Source organism: Strix aluco, chromosome 3 (genome assembly GCF_031877795.1).
Source record: "Strix aluco isolate bStrAlu1 chromosome 3, bStrAlu1.hap1, whole genome shotgun sequence".
Taxonomy (NCBI): domain Eukaryota; kingdom Metazoa; phylum Chordata; class Aves; order Strigiformes; family Strigidae; genus Strix; species Strix aluco.
This window is the reverse complement of record NC_133933.1, coordinates 115,615,543-115,633,095: the sequence shown is the minus strand read 5'-3', so window position 1 is coordinate 115,633,095 and position 17,553 is coordinate 115,615,543. Positions and strand designations below refer to the sequence as shown.

General features: G+C 37.4%; 1 protein-coding gene across 3 annotated transcripts in view; it reads right to left on the bottom strand.

The window, feature by feature from the left end:
• The window catches only part of ASAP2 (ArfGAP with SH3 domain, ankyrin repeat and PH domain 2), a 93,064-nt gene that overhangs the window by 69,326 nt on the left and 6,185 nt on the right, over window positions 1-17,553 (bottom strand). For all 3 annotated transcript variants that reach the window (XM_074820021.1, XM_074820022.1, XM_074820020.1), the window contains exon 2: window positions 239-311. In XM_074820021.1, coding sequence (XP_074676122.1) covers window positions 239-311 — 73 coding nt within the window. The remainder of the gene's footprint in view (window positions 1-238; window positions 312-17,553) is intronic.

The window sequence follows — 17,553 nt, the reverse complement described above, 5'->3', positions numbered from 1 at the left end:
AAGAGGAGAGCGTGGCTTCCTCGCTTGGTAGGTGCGTTCAAGCTAGGTAGGTTCAGCTACCTCACAAAATTTCATCCTTACTGAGCTCATGATTAAGCACCTAGTTCAAGACTACTATTTAAAATGTACATTTTTCTCTGCTCAGAGTAACCCATATAACTCTTTTTGTTCAGTAAAACAGACTGTTAAATCCTCCAGTTTCATCAATATAAACTACAAGGAATTATTATGTACTTACCCAGACCAGATATGTTTATGGCTTTGACAGATTTCTTCATTTTATAGAGAACAGTTCGGTCAACATCCAGAGCCTAAAACAGAAGAGAAAAATTAAATGTGAAATACTGGATTGTTCTCTGGTAAACTTTTGCCCTGGAAACTTTCTGTAATTATAACACCACTATGTTAGTTAACTTTATTTCTGTAATTAATAAATTACTTGGCAGTTGCTCCCAACCCCATCCATACAACCTATTCTGTCCCCTTGTCCACAAAATACATCTTCCCTCTTTTGCTGGTGACCATCATCACATATACCCAGCACCATCTAAAATGAAACTATTTACACAGTATCTTCTTCCTATGTTAAATTATTAAAGAAGATTAAAACAGTTTCAGCCTATTGTATGTTCAGACACTGCTGAAAAACAAGCAATATCACTTCCCCAGGCAGAATATTAAAAATGGAATTTAATTTCAGTTTTCCTGGATAATTTAATCAATTGCACTACCAACCATAGGAACTTTCTCAATGCTATGCTGAGCAAAATAAATTTCATATCTCTCAAATATCTTTCACACATTTTATCACTAGGCAAAACTTTCAACAACACAACATAAAATTCAAGTTTAAATCCTGTCCAGAATACTCAAGCACTTATAACCCATTTGTTTCAAAGAAAGATGTAGAAGCAGGCAACTATTTTGCTTACTGAATATGGACAGACCCAAAAAGGTACAGTTGTTCCCAAATGGAGAAGCAGAATCATCGTTACACAAAAGAAAAAACCTTTGTGAAACTGCAAGAAAATTTGAGTTCCAGAGATGGTAATGTCTTTAGACCCCACTGATGAACAATACTGAACACTACAAATTATATTACACCAAGAGCTGTTTAGCATGATACATGCTAAAAAAAGCAAACAAAAAGCACCAAATCCATCCCAGTTTTCATTCAAAAGATTTCAGTGAATTGCAGCAGCTACACATCCGAGCTACAGTTGTTTTACTGTTAATAATTTGTGTAAGAGTAAATGATGCAGAAAAGTCAGTCCCTAGGACCCTCTATCCAATTATTTTAACATACTAAATGCAAAAAGAAGTATTACCCTACATATTTATGGGAGCATTCTTAAACTGAATCCATTCAGACCACAAATAGCTGGGCAAAATCTTTGCAGCATTCCATGAAAACCAACAGATTTAGATGTTGCCTTAACATTAACGTTGTAGTGTCATGGTACTACTACAACCTTTGGAAGTTTTATCACCAGCATCTTTATAGTTCACATCTGAAACATATAAACAGAAGTGCAGAGGCCTTTTCACCTAGAATTCTGAAGTACAGTGGAAGTGAAAAAAAAAACTAAGAAAGCCCATAGAAGTCACACACAGCTCTATTCACCCTCTTCAGCAATTTGAATTGCATCCACTATAACAAACCTGTACACAGTGTGATCTCAAAGGTCAGTGTGATCTCACCTGTCTGGATGGGAGTACATGAAGTAAACTCCTTGATTGTGTATTCGGTTATTTCTAAAAATAACGTCAGAAAAGCACCATCTGATCAGCTGACTACAGAGGAATGATAATTTCATTGATTACTGCATCAAAGGGCAATTACCCTCCTGGAGACAAAGTGAAAGGAGTGTCTCCAACTACAGGCATTACAAATAACAGTCCAAAGGGAAGGCTGACAGCCAGAGACTTAAAAGTTATAGACTCAGTTCCCAGCTAAATCTCAGATTTCTGTGTGCAGTTGATAAATTATTTAATCTCTGCACCTTAATTTGGGGGAAGGGGAGAAGAAAAAAAAGAACACAATACTTCTTAAAAAAAAAAAAAAAAAGGAGTGTTGGAAAGATAAATGCATTGCATGAATTATGAACCACCTACACTCACTACTGTGGTCAGGGATCCAGACTGACCTGTGGACTCATAAAATCTTCTGGTCTGTGACTGCCTCAGTCAGAAAGCACAGACTCTCAGTAAGGGAAAAACTTCCAAGTCCTCTTCCTCAACCAAAGTAATCATTTTGGTTTGCAACTTCTCTCAACCAACTCCCACTTTCACTGGGATTAAGCAGTAGAAGAGCAAGCCCATAAGGCACAGCATTGCCAGGGTCCAACAGAAATGACAGCTAATGCCCCTAACACACCAGTGACAACAATTCAAGCATCTAGTTATCTCAGCCAGCCAGTCCACATAAAAATTCCAAACAAGGATGACAGGAATAAAAAAACCCCACGGACAGTACTGAGGTCACCAGAACAAGCAAAACCTAAAGCCCTAACGTGGTGAAAATGTACAGGACTACCAGGTTAGGCTTCCTTGGGTCCTCCCTTCTTCTCCTGCCTGCCTCTTCAGCTGTGCCACTGCAAGTGCTTGTGGGGGTGTGTTGTAAACCACAGGAGAGAAGCGATCAGTGTTTCAAATGATGCAAGGGAAAAAAACCCAGTTATTTTTCAGTTGGGTCAACTTTCCAACTCTATCTGGCAGCCCCTTGATACAACACAACCCAACGGAAAAGACAATGGGAAAAGCAGGAATGAGTAGGACGACCAACATACGCAGGTGCTCCTGCTGACGAATCCTCCAGAGACATTTCTGAACAAGAATCCAGTAGCTGCGTGAGTGTGGTGTGCGATTTTACTAATGCTATTATCTCTACCACCTACATTTATTTTTAAATCTTTAGCATTACATTAGTCTCAACATTTCTTCACATATTCATTCACCACAACAGAACAGGCTTTGTAAGTTCAGGTTGTCTGGAAACTGCCACCACATTTTTATGGTGATAGTGTAGAACAATGCTGAAACATCCAAGGAACGCATATGACTGAAGCAGGCTAGATACCACCTTGACTAACACTGACTTTGCTAGCTGAGGACTTGGCTCAGCTTCTGTTCGGGCAGATGATCCACTCCAAAACCATGAAAAACAGAGAAAAATTATCCCAGTAGCAAGTATCCTCCCTTTGTATCAAGGCAACATGGACTCAACTTGATATTTCTTCCCTTTCCCAGTAAAAAAGAAAAAACAAAAAAGTTAGGAATCGAAGTAATTTGTGGCAGTCACTACTCCATGCAACTGTATTTGCATATAAAACCTAAAAGAATATTGTAATTAGCAAAATGAACACGCTGTCACAAAAATAAACTATGCCCCATTCTTTAAATATATGAGTGTTTTATTGTTGATTCAATTCATTGATGTGATTAATGAGAATGGGAAGAAATTCAACAGTGCAGACTGCAAAGCTGTGTAACCAAGGGAAAAATACATATATGAACTGGGAGATCAGACAGAAAAAACTAAGCAGAGTAAAGCGGTTTGTAAGAGAGAGTAAATCTGTTTTTTACCAGATGATTGTAGAACCACCACAGGGTGCCAAAGTGATATAGCCATGAAAAACAAAAATGTGAAGATACAGGAGATCTCCTTCCACCAAAGACAAGGAAAGAAACAAATAAAAGTCACTGAATACTACATGCTCTTTGAAATGCAAAAAAAGTGTAGGTCCAAAATGTTGGTCTTGACAGTTTACATGTCTCTCTGAACCACTGAATTTTTGACTGATAAACACTTATGGAAAAATTACATGCACAGAATGCAAGGCAATGTAGGTATTGCTTTCATCCACCAGTATGTGAAGTATGGAACAGAATACAAAGTCTTTCTTGAACTACACTGGTTTTGTAATTAGATTACTGCGAATAAACTGTAGCAAACTTAAAATCGGCTAGCTCAAGCAGATAGCTAGAGGGAATTGAAATGTGCCCATTACATACATATAAATAAATAAAAAGCACAAAACGCTTAAATAAATAATTTCTTAAAATTAAAAATCACAAAATGTAGAAAGAACAGGCTGTCTTCCTGAAATGATCCCATCACCCAAGGGTGTTTGGGCTATTACCTAACTAATGAGCAATATGATTTTGTTTGGATAATACGGCGCTGGTTGCCCATACCTTGTGCTTGTTCAGTTACCCTGACAGACAGGCTGTAGCCTTCTCCCTCCTGTGGAAAGGGTGCTATCTAAATTCCTTAGTGGTGGTAACAAAGAGGAAAAAGGGATAAACTACAGGGATAGGGATAAAGCCTAAGCTACAAAATAATGCTAGCATAAGAACAGCTGAGTAAAAGCTGTACCTGAACAAACTTCAACTAGGAATTGGGAAAACCAAACCCAATTCTGGAAAGCTTTCCAAACAGGAGATAAAGGGTAACAGGTATCTAGCCATTTTAGGAGAGACCTGAATAAACTTAAGAAAGATTGTGTTGTGGTAAGAAACCAGACTTGCTCCTGTAGGAGGTTTCTTCTAGTCCTCCATTCCTTTGTGAAATCTTTCAATAATGCTGCCTTTAAGAGTGGCTATGTATGCCTACAGAGGAATGGACAAAATACTGAAAAACTTTGCATCTTTAATACTGTATTTTATCTTGCTTATAGACCAAAAAATGGGGAGGGGGACTTTGCCTTTGTTTATTTGAAAGACATCGATGCTTATTCACATCTAGTGTTTCAAAGGAGTCATTTCAGCATAAAACTTGAAAATGTCAGCTCTTTACCATTGTTCTTCATATTTTCTCATCTTTGTCCAAATCTTAGCACTTAGAAATCAGTTTAATAAAGCTGTAGCTTTATTATACTTTGACTTTCTAATCCTGTATTTGTTTCATAAATATACACATGCTACACCAATGCACACACACATGCCAAAATGCTCACCTCCCCTGCTTTGTGCAGTATCAGTACCATGTCAGCAGCAGCAAAATTTAAAATGGCTTCTGATGTTGCATATTCTAGCATTTCTTATTACCCACTTAAAATGCCCAGCAAACTTCTGTACCAGAAGTGACCATGTAATTCATATGGTGGGATCATTTTGTCCTCTCATGTAATGCTTCTAATTTTGACTCAAAATACTCTACTGCAAGACTGTTTATTTTGGCATCTGTTTATTTCAGCACAAAGTAGCCAAAGAAGCCATATAAACCATTTTCATAGTCCCACTTTCTACTGATGAGTGCTCATGACTTCCCTCTTGTTAAAAACAGTAAATATAGCCTTGACTTAGCAAAAAAACCCCCGAATTCTATACAGTATATCAGAAGAGAAGCTACATTATTGTAGAAGTGGTGCTATGCAGCGTGAACTGAAACATAAACTCAAAAGTGACCTTCTTGAGGATGCCTTTGTCAGTGCAATATTTTTACGAACATTATTTATGTCTTCTGTTCATTTGCTTTTATGGAACTTCTAATGTTCATCTTGTGAAACCATTTTTAAGGTAAATTACTTTTTACATCAGAATCTATGCGGTATTGATGTAGCGTATCTAGAGATCATAGAGATCACTTGTTTCACAAGTCTAAAACAAATATGCTATGATCAGCCTGGTATTGATCTTGTTCTCCTGACATGAATTTCAAGGTTTCTAAATAAATGCCAATGTTGGATTAAAATACATGAATGTTAGGAAATTTATTATCAAACCTGGTGCTCATATCAGTATTCTTCAAGATGCACAGCTAACCTCAATTAAAATGGCCTAGAAACATGATTTAGTTTGAAAACTGTTTTACCTTACAACCTAAGGATACACAGTGAAAACAATTACAAAAGATGTCTATTTGTCACATTTGAAAAATCTGTAATTTTCATTTTTCTTGCTGTATCTTCAACTAGTTTATCTTTCTGTGCAGCTATCGCACATGATCGTATACAGCACAAAAAACCCAACCTTAAGCTTACCTGCAATATCTGAGTTTTTAAAAAACTGTAGTGTCATGTTGGCTTTTTCCTAGCAAGTTACGCCTAACATTTTGCCCCCATCACAAATATGCTCTGGACCACTGCTAATGTATTTTTCACAAGGTATTCAGTAATAGAAGCATTAGGTATTTGGGGTGCCACAGGCTGAAAATGTCAAAATTACAATAATGAAGTAAATGCATTTCTGAGGCCCACATAGAGTGTAGAAGCAGCAATTCAAATCATTACCCAAAATTTCTTAAAGTTCTATATGCCTGATGAGAATTTAGCAACAAAAATGTCTGTAATAAGTATACTAGGGAGGGGGACAAGCATACCCAATAAACAGAAGAAAACACTTTTAGTTTTTAAAACGAGCACTAGAGAGAGGACTCAACAACCAGTGATCAGTAACAAAGCTTTTTTCCTCATGTAGGAACAAGGTCCAGTTTCACTTGCCAAAGGCCAATTTCCATTTTAACTGCTTCAAAGCTTTCTACTCTGAACAATAAAATGTGCCAACTAATTAGAACCAAACCCATCTTACCAGGAAGAAATCAGTCCGAGATTACAAAAACTTCCTGAAGTGTTATTTTACATCCTACTTTGTATGCCACAATCTGCCCTGACACTTTAAAATAATAATAATAATAATAATAATAATAATAATAATAATAATAATAATAATAATAATAATAATAATAAAGATGTTCAAGTCCATTTCACATTGCCTCGAAAGATTTAAGCCCGCTGGGAAATACAATGTTCATTTCATCACTGCTTCCCTGAACTAAAAGAACATCAGAAATAGCATTGGTCCAAAAACCTGTATTGTCTAAACAGATCTGTGCAATAAACAGGCTTCTTTCTTCTGGAAGGGGTATTCGTTGAAATTAATAAATATATCTTAATAAATATATTTTAATACATTTCAAGCACAAAATTTTAATGTATTATTTGCTCTTTTCAGTGAAGTGGGGGTAAACAAACTGTTCTATTTTTATCATATCTAACTGGGGAGGAAAAAAAGCAGGAAGGCAGAAACATTGAATTGAATGTCCCAAAGATGATTTTGGAACCTTTTACAGAACAAAAGGGTATGGGGAAAAACAGAACAGTAACAGCACAAATGGGAGAGTCCCCAGGCTCTAGCAGTTAGATGTTCATTAAACATCTTTTGTGCCAAACTTACAGCAGAAGTCTGGGTCTTTATCAATGGTGCAACTGTCCTTACACCAGTGTCTTATTTCTTCGTGGCCCAGAAAATAATTATTTATCTGTAGAGGAACAGAAAAACAGCCACACTGGGTCAGATCAATCCTCCATTTAACCTCATATCCTCCATTGGTAGTGGCCAACAGCAGATGTTTAGGGCAGTAAGTAAAGACACATCCTTCCCCAGGATAATCTCCCAGTTTCCAGCAATCACTTTAAAAAGAATAAGACACTCTCAACCAGAAACTCTACAGAGCCCAACAGGCTATTCTCAAGAGAAACAAGAAGCCAACGTTTTCTACCTCTAGAAAAGGGAAAGAAAAAAACTAAACTTGACTTCTCGCAGCTCAGTGTGCCTCCATGACTGCACGACAGCTTACTGTGGGAAGTAGTGAGAGAGGAAGGGGAAGGAGGCAGCCATCATCTTTGCTCTGTTTTTTATTTAAAACAGTGAAAGTCTCTAATACATTCCTTTCTTCTTACCCACTGCAGCTCCATTTTAGAAAAGCTAAAATTAACTATTTCACATTTGTGGTTATCTGGATGGGATTTTTTGCTGAAAGTATTCACAGAACTGGATGTGAATTTGTGAAAAGTCTCAAGGTAATCAATTTATTTAAAAAAAAAAAAGAAATAAAGAGTCCATTGGAACAGCAACAAAAATGCTTGGAAGTATTGCTAAACCAGTAAGAAAATTTGGGGAAAGAAATCCTCAAGTCATTTGAAAAATAATCCTGGAGACAGGAACCTATGTGTTCTTCCTCATACTGCACATCTAAGTGACAAAGATACAAAGAAAACATTAACATACTGACTTTAGATCCAATATAAACAATTATCTTAATCATTATATGTTTAAACCAAAATCTAATCTCACTCTAAATTTTAGCAATTTGCACTAAAATATCGGGCTACTCAATAGCCATAAATCCTTCTGTACTTCACCCATTCCAGTATTTCAGAGTAAGTAATAATGCCAGAGGCTGCTGCAGATGCTCAGCACAAATAGGAACATCCTTCCCCAAAACAAAAGGACACAGGAAGAAACTTGGTCAGTAAGGAAAAGAGAAGTGATGAAATAATTACTGTAGAGACACTAGAGCAAGAATCAGCTCTTGTGCCTTACCAGACTGGTCTTGGTTAAAAAGTAACAATAGCAAATTTTGAATACTCGTACCCAGCAAGCACAATTGTTTGGCTTTTCTGGTGTATCTTTACAGGCAATCTGATACTTGCTGTAATTAATCCTCTCCGACTCAAAAGATCAGAGATATCCATGGACATTCTATCTCAGTTTGTTATTTATCTATTCGAAAGGACCTGTTTACACTGCTAGCCTCAATCCACTTTTATGTTAGAGGGTGGTAAAAAACTTCCTAAATTATGTTATCCCCCTCCAAAATCTTCTTTCCATTCTCCTATTGTTATGTCATTTCCTCCCTCCGTGTATTAGTTTCTTTTCTAAATCCTCTCCAGTTTCTTTCCACTGATCACCTGGCACATCCAGGGAGGGACTGATACAAAGGATGGAAAAAACCTCACAGGCATAGCCTGGGGCAAGGCATTCTAGGCTCTGAAGGTATCCTAGAAGAAAAGTAATTTTTAAAACTTTACTTTTGAGTAATTACTTTATTTGGAGTGTGCATGTGAAAAAGTGTTCCAGAACATTATATCCTACAGTAGCTATGGCAGTTAATTTGTATAAATAAGCTCTTAGGGGTGAGCCCAGTCTACTTAAGAGACTGTGAAGGTACAGAGACAGACATGCAATAAAAAGGATGGGGTTTATGGCAGAATTGTCTCTGCAAAGTCCCCTTCCACAAAAGCATTATTTCTCCAGTATCTGGGTTTGTGGTTCTTGTGGGCCCAATGCCAAGTCAATCTGTTTGAACAAGCACTGGTCTATCTGGCAGAAAAATGTAGTAAACATTTCAGCTCTAAACTATTGTGCATACAGCTAAGGGTGTGCATGGTGGAAAGAGGTAATACCACTGCTTTGGAAAATTAATACTTGTAAGGAAAAGGTAAGTCTATTGCAAACGCAAAAGATGGGAAAATTTGAAACTGCTTTATGTTGTATACAAAACCACACTTCAGCATGCTGACTTCAGTTTTTATTAAAACAAAGTGATGCCTAAAAATCAGAATTCTCTAACAAACCACCTCTACCAGTAAAGAGAAATCCCAAATCAGAGGTTCTGAGCCTACAAAATGTTACATCATTAATACAAGTCACTACATGATACTGCTGCATGTTGAACAAAAAAGGTGCTGTAGCTGTGTATTAATCATTCAATTTCCACGTTTCCCTCCCTACGTAAAGTTGGAAATGCAACAGATACTTAAGCAGGGGGCAGACACCAAGCATTTTTGTATAATAAAACCTCTTGCCTAAGACAAAAGAACGGAGGCCACTTATTCCAAATATTTCTCCAGAACGCATCCACCTCCTGCATTAACTAATTTTTATACTGAGAAATGTATTTTCCTTCTTCTTTCATAACTTGACCATGAACATTGCAGCTATCTGCTTTCAAAGACCACATAACTGGACTTTAAATACAGATTTCATAAGCAATGTAATACACTTGATGCACTTACTCTTTATAGTGGCTCATTTTTAAACATGTGAATAAAACTCCCTTATTTATTATTTAATTGTTGTTTAATTTTTCAGTTGCACTAGCCAATTCCTGATATCCATATCCATGTATTTAGTATTACATGCTTCAACATCCTAAGATATATCATTATGTAAAACAAAGTAACAGATAAGAAGATAAAGCTCCAATGACAACTGTCTCGAACAGCCAAGTAAACTTTGCTATCCCTTCACCAGTGTCAAAATTCTCCGGTCCTCAGCCTGCAAGAGACTTTTCTCTAGGATGTTTTTGCATTTCTGTCTGCTGTCAAAGCCCTTCATGGTTTGGAGCCAGCTGTTGGAAGAAGCTGATCCTCATCCTGTATCGCTCAACAGCATTTATGATGAGCTGGGCTGATGGGATTTTCCTTTTGCAGATTTCTCAATTCAGTACTCTTTTCCCTAATATTAAATCCTTTTATACACCATCAGAGCCAACAAGAATTAATCTTTGCAGAACATAATGCCTTTTTATTCTGCATAAGACAAGCTTTTTGAATAGAGAATTTTTAGTTATTTATGGGAGTAATCAACAAATGAAACGCTTTCCAGATACTCAAAAGTTCCCATATCAATGGTCTAATTTGGTTTTAGTAGTCTTCAAACCCTCCACTTGAACCAGGCAGACATCCCAGTTGCAATCTCTATGAAATTATGAAGAACTAAATAGTAAGTTTTCCCTAGATATGATGCATTTACTCTACCCTACATATGAAAACCTTTGTGGTGTGTGCACAGATCAACTGGATGCCGTGACCCTCCCGATCCAGCACTCCTTTGACTTTTGTTTTTTTAATCTTCTTTACTTATTCAGTAATTATAGGGACCTGAAATTAAGCAAGAAAAGAGTCTACAGCAATGTAGCACAATCAAACCTCAGTCTTAACAGGCTCCTGAGAACTTTTTAACATAAAAAAATAAAAAAATCTGTATTATGAACATCTTTGGCAGACATGTATGAGGTGGCCATTCTGAAAGGGAATAAAAGTCACACAAACTTTACCTAGTTCATGACACACCTGGAACTTTTAGGACACCACACTCCCACAAGAAAGAATGGCAGGTAACTAGAGGGGACTCCAGGAGAGACAAAGACAAATCACTTCAAATGTACCAAGTATTCCCAGGGAAACACTGAACCAACTGTCAAAATTAGGATAAGCATAAAATCAGACATTATCTCTCTATTACTAGGGTAGAAATTTATGAAAGGCATCTATCTGTAATACTGGTGGCATATTAATTACTACAGCTTAGTTTTCTTCAGTGGAGAGTTGTTTCCTTTTACAATTTAATACATTTTGTATAGTTAACCTTTCAGTTTCATTCGCCAGTTCTCACATGAAAGCCCAGTGTCAAATGATAAAACTCATTTTCTCTTGAAACACTGTAAAATTATTTGTGTTCTTAGTAGCTTCAGCCTGTGATTTTTACTCCAACCTCTCTATAATTCAGTATACCACTTTTGAAAATCTCTGCATGGTCTCTCAGCATTAATAATTTTTTTCACCATTAAAAAGTAACTGCATGATAGCATAATTAACAGCAGCTAATGCAAATATGATTGCCAACTTATGGCAATCAAACATTTGATAACATCAGTATCTTCCTCTTTTGGTTAAATGGAAAAAAGAAATTGCACTGATTTCATTTTGTTGATGTTTTGTCATGCTGTAGCTATCGATAAATAGCTTGAGTTCTTGTTGCATAAATGCATAAACATAGTATTCTATGAATTTCCATTTGGGAATCTGTTTTTAAGTGAAAGAATGCATCCAAGCTGTCATATATTGTCATTCACTTTAGGTGCCCAACTAGAGAAATCTCAAGACACTATTACAGTCTTGAAAACAATGATCTTAAATTCTGCTGGAACTTCAACAGCTTTAAGTATAACTCAAATTAACAGTTCGGACACTCCTGTCACTAAGGACAGCTTCCTAGAAGTCTAAGTGAATCTTAAATCACACAATTACTAGTGTACCAAACAGTAGATATAAAACACCCCTTTAGATCATATTTGATGTAAAAATAAAAGCTTTCACCCCAGGGTGACCTTTGCCAAAATAATTAGGGAGTTCACGTACATAGAAGATACCTATAAAATGTAGTAAACAGTAATTCCTTATACCACTGAGCATTAGGAAGGTAAATTCATACACAGCTGCTACCTAAGACAGAACACTGAACAACTTCTGCATTTAAAATTGAAGCAATTTAGAACAGAACCCTAAATAAGGCCTATCAGCACTTTTGTTGTGTTCTTAAAAGAAATAGGGAACAGCTAATGAATCAACTGACTGAAACTGAAGAGACAAACACCTGAATCTACATGTAACTAAGCATCATGTGTCCTTGCACCATCACCACATCCATACGGCTTGGGGGACAGGGAAGGCACTGGCAAACACTACCACTCCATCCCTAGCACTGACTGAAAATACTTACATGAAAAGCTTGTCATCCACAACCAGAGCAGTTAAGCAACAGAAGAAAATGAACTAAGCAAAAGAATGAATGAAACCAAACAAAAAACAGCTAACAAAAGATTTACTACTTTGTTGCTTCTTCAATGCTACTCTCTTCAGTGCAGCTAGCATCTAATCTACATGGAGCTCAAAGTGTAGGAGGACTCTGCTGGTATTTTTTCTGTTGTTGTGTAACATACACCTACAGTTCTGGAAAACAAACAAATGATTAAAACCATGTGCTTTGCAAGACTCTATACTGCATGTCTTGCATGTGACAAGAGATGGGGCTCTGTTTCCATGTGCTAAGGAAATTTCCACTCCTACTGCTATAGCCAAACAGTAAATCCCGTTTGATTGAAGGGGCTTAACATGATTAGTAAATGCATTTGTTTCTAAGTTGACTTCCCTAGAATACAATCTAAGTTTCCTTGAAATTGCATATCCTAGGAAAGATATCTTTCACTAACAAAGAACACAAACCATAAAACATGAGAAAATAATCCATATGAATGTTCACCTCACTTCACTACTTTTTTCCCCTTCCTATATGCCTTCTAAATGTAGAACAAAGCTTTCAGGAATGTAAAAGTAATTAGTTCAGCTCTAATCACTTCAGCTGTTTTGATGTATCTACACACATACTTAGCATAATGCCTAGACAGAATTATAGATTTCAGACTAGAACTACATTGATAATCTGATCTTTAATCAGAGATAGCCGAGGGGTCCACAAACAGCAGATGGTTCTGTACACCATACAGCTCCAAGACAATGAGGAGCAGAGTTTCAGCTTTCCCTCTCAATTCTCTATTTCTTCCTGGTTTAACAAGTCAGATGCTAGAATTTATACTTTCATGTCAACTTTTACAGCCACCTCTTAAAGAATACACTCAAAAGAAATACCCTTTACTGCACACTATGCCACTTCCATAGTAAATACTTTTGTGAAACACAGTTCACGTATACAAAGAAGCAAATTTTTCAAATTCTGCCCAACACCTACTCACTTTAAAACAAAGCCTACTACTCAGATGAGAAGTACTGAATCACACTATCCAAGATTATATCCTGCAAAGCAGCATTGCTTATAAGAAAAAGTCTATTCAGTTACAACGCTGTATCTCAGTTCCTCCATCAATAAATTCTCCCCCATAAGGCAAATTATTTTCTCTTTCCAAATAAAATTGAGATATATACAACAACTAACAAAGTCTACATAATACTTAGTACTATGTCCCATTTTATGGATATATAACATGCAGAACTCTTCTCCCACTCTCCTAAACTATAGGGTAGGATGTAGCTATGGTATCTCCATTATCCACTTCCCTCCATCACTATCCCTCCCCTATATCCCCGCCTGCCTCTTTATTATACCGATCCTTTTCACATTAGCCCTCCCTCTACATTCTCCGCCTGGTGTTTTGATCCTACTTCCTGCATAAACACTGCTGCACTACCCCTTCCTTTGCAGTTCCTGTCAATCCTGATTCCTCTGAACTTCCTTAAACTTCTGATGCATTTCCTTATCCCCTCCTTAATGCTTCTGCCTATGTGACAGTTCCTGACCCTCCGCCCCTCATATGCCATCACAGTACTGCCTCTGGATGGCTCTCTCAACTCCCAGTTTGTCTTTAACTCAGATGCCATTTTCTTGCTTTTCACTTTTGACTGATCCTCATATTGCCTTTTAGACATTTCAGCTATTACTTTGTGTCGTACTTTTTCTTGTGTTCCCATTTTTTGTTGGTTCCTAGCCAAATTTACTCTTCCATTTAATCCCTACATTGATATAAACCTTGTGAAAGAAGTCTGGATTTAGTCCAAATAAAGAAGCTAGTGGTCATTTTAATAAAGGAAATCTCGTATCTAATACCAAAACTCTTCAAGCTTTTTTCTCTACTCCACTGAGAGTAACTACATATAGTAAGCATTTTGCATATAGAAGAGCTTGAGCTTGGTGCTAACAAACATGAGACTGTGTGGGGAAAAGGCTAGGGAAAAAAGAGAAACAATCCTACCATTAGCTTGCAATAAAATCAATAGTTACAAACACCAAACTTCTCCTTGTCCCGTAACTTGATCTACATTTTCCAGCTGGGCTTAAGGAAAAAAGATAAATCTGTCTCAGTTAAAATGGAGCAAAGCAGAGATTTTAACTTTACATGAAACCTGGGTGTGATCACCCTCTACAGCTTTACAAGTATGACTCTCAGTAATTCTGTTTTTCCATAACAAATTGCCAGCAGAAATTGCAACAGTAAACAAGGAGCCACACAATTTCTCCTGATGTGAAGTTCTTGAACATCTGACTATGCTACAACTTAAAAAATTAAAGCAAATGTGAAAGCACTGTCTTCTTGCATAGCAGTGGCAGTTGCAGTGAATACTTGTTTACAGTATCTTTTCAAGCACTTCTGGAAGCAGGAAAGGGAACTGGCTGCTTTGCTAGCCTGCCACTCATCCAGGGATTCTTGCAGTCTTTGAGTAAGAACACCTCTCCTCAATTTAACAGTCATGGTCTGCATTTCTGCATCCATTGCACTCATTTTTACTAGATGTAAATACTTCTCCCCATCTCTGCTTTTTTTAACCCTTTGTGCTTAAATCAGAGATTATCCTAGTCTACAGGAGATTTGTTACAAGTATTTGTTAGTTACCATCCTAGTTCCTTCCAAATCCTGGGAAATAAGTTAACCAGCCCCAACAAACTGAGTGCTTTAAAGCTCACAGTTGTTTATTGCTTTGCTTACTTGCATCTCTATTTCTGCTACCCATTCTACCTTCTCCCACACTCTGAGCTCAATAATTGCAGCAGAGCACTCATTTAGATTTGGCAATACCTACATTATCTCTAATACTATTACATTCTAACTGCGCATTATCCTTTCTTTTTCTCCTCACAACTCTATGTGCTTAAAAAGTGGTTTTGTTTTCTTTATTGCTTGCTGTCATTCCTAAAGAAACTTGACTTCTGCAAATTTTTTACCTTTACATATACTCTTTAATGCAAAACTTTCCTCTGACTACCTTGTTTTTTCTTTCCATTTCTGACAGGCTCTGCTCATTTTTGACATACTTCTTGGGGTGTTTCAAGTCTGCAGTTTTTCCCATCATTTTCCCCATTCTTGGGGATATATGACATTTCATCATGAACATTCTTCATGCTTTAAACTCTTCAGTTTTGCTACCTCACCAGCTCTCAGTTTAATGACTTCTTCTCTAAATATAACTTTTTTGCTTGTTTTGCCTTGCTTTTTCTATTAATTGCTTTGTTTTGCTTCTAGTACATAATGAATGGAGCCCCAACCATTCAACAAACGCTTCACTTGTTTCCAGTCTAATCCACAACATCCATTTAATTCCTGACTTTAAATAAGCGATTCTCACATTAGCTTCTCCTGCTTCTAGCTGTTTCCTTCTGTAAAAGTCAGCATCTTGGCTTGTTGTCGCAGATGCCTGACCACAACGTGGCTGAAATACAGCTCTTCTTTATTACTCTTGCACTCTTCCTCCATGTTTGCAGTGTTAGCAGACAGCCTGCTTTCCCAGATCATAACCAATGAATTCTCTTAAACTGAAATCTGTCTATCGTCAACCATGCAGATCCCTTCTGCATAGTATCTCTAAAATACAGCCTTTCACTCTAAACTAAGGTTTTTATCCATGATCTCATAATTTGGATTATTTCAGCATTCTGGCCCTGACAAATACAATCTTCCTCAGACACATCCATTCACGATACCAGATCTTTCAGTTCATCTTCTATGCAATGAATCCCTCTCCATACTTGTAACAGCACTATCCTTTGCATCAAATGTAAGACAGTGGTCTTTGATTCTAATACTTATCAGTAGGCAACACCAATCATCTCCTATTCACTCATAGACTCCTCTCCCTCTGATCAGACTAACTCCAGTCACAAACACCCATCTGGTTTTTTTTGAATCACACCTTTATATTTACCTACCAACACTTAGGTTTTATAGCATCCACAAACTCTTCTGAGCTATACAGATCACTAAACATAGAACGGGAAGGGGAGCGAGGATGGAAGATATCCCACAGCTGGAGAAGCCACAGAAATATTTCACCCAAAGAACATCTTTCCTCTCTAGCAACTTCATGAAGAATATAACACTTATTTAGAGCCAGTGAGGACTGAGGGCAAGTGAAGACTCTTGCCGCTAGCCCAACTGTGAGAGACACCCCAGCTTAGTGTGAAACCCCCTTGAGCCCCAGCCGTGGCTTTAGTACCATGGACAGGGCTGGGGCAAGACTGCTGCGGCAGGGGCAAGGCTAGGGACCTCCACGGGGTACGGCAAAGCACTGATAACCACTGTAGCAAAGGAGCTCCAAGAAATTAAGAGAGATAAGGAGATTGTCAACATCAAGAAAGTATAGAGAATCTTGATACCCAACACAATAGAAGGAAGAGCTACCCTAAATAAGGCTAGGCCCAACTTTTCTGGAGCTTCAGGTACAAAGGTTGCTTGTTTCCAGGGAAATGGGGCAGACAAATTGTGTGGACTGTTAAGAGTGAGGTTCAGAAGCTGGGGTACAGGAGTTTAGACAGGGAATAGTTGTATGTAATATATATACATACACACACATATGGAAGGTGCAAATTATAAAAAAATAAAAGATTTAAGAGTTGAAGTAAAATATTTAACAACCACTACTCTAATGCATATGAATTAAAAAAAAACAAAACAAAACACTTCACAGTGGTTCAGCTACAAACACAGTAGTCAGGTGCACCAAGTTTTCTTGGATTCTTCCACCTGTATTCATCAGTCATGTTCACTTGACATGTGGACTGTTAGTGCTTTGGAGCAGGGATTACGCTTTTGTCCTGTGACTGTGCAATGCCTTTCAGAACGAAGGCCTCACCTTTACCTGGCATTGCTGTATATTGTGGTGCACAGAGAACAACATGAAGATGAGAAGAGGAAGCAAAGGTGGGTTAAACCTAAGCAGAATTAGCCACTTCCCACGTCTACTCTCTTTTAGCATCAGCATGAAGTACGCTAAACCCAGATAAGATGGTTCTGAGAAATGCAGTGACACTAGGGAAAAATCAAAAGAGAAAAGTCACAGTTAGTAAAATACTTCAAAATGTACATATTTTCCATTGATCCTCCTATAGGGAGTGGGGACATTTGGTAACAGGAAGCAGATGCATCATTGGATGCACCAAGGTAAGGTGCAGTGCAATCTATTTATATGGCTTGCAATTGTT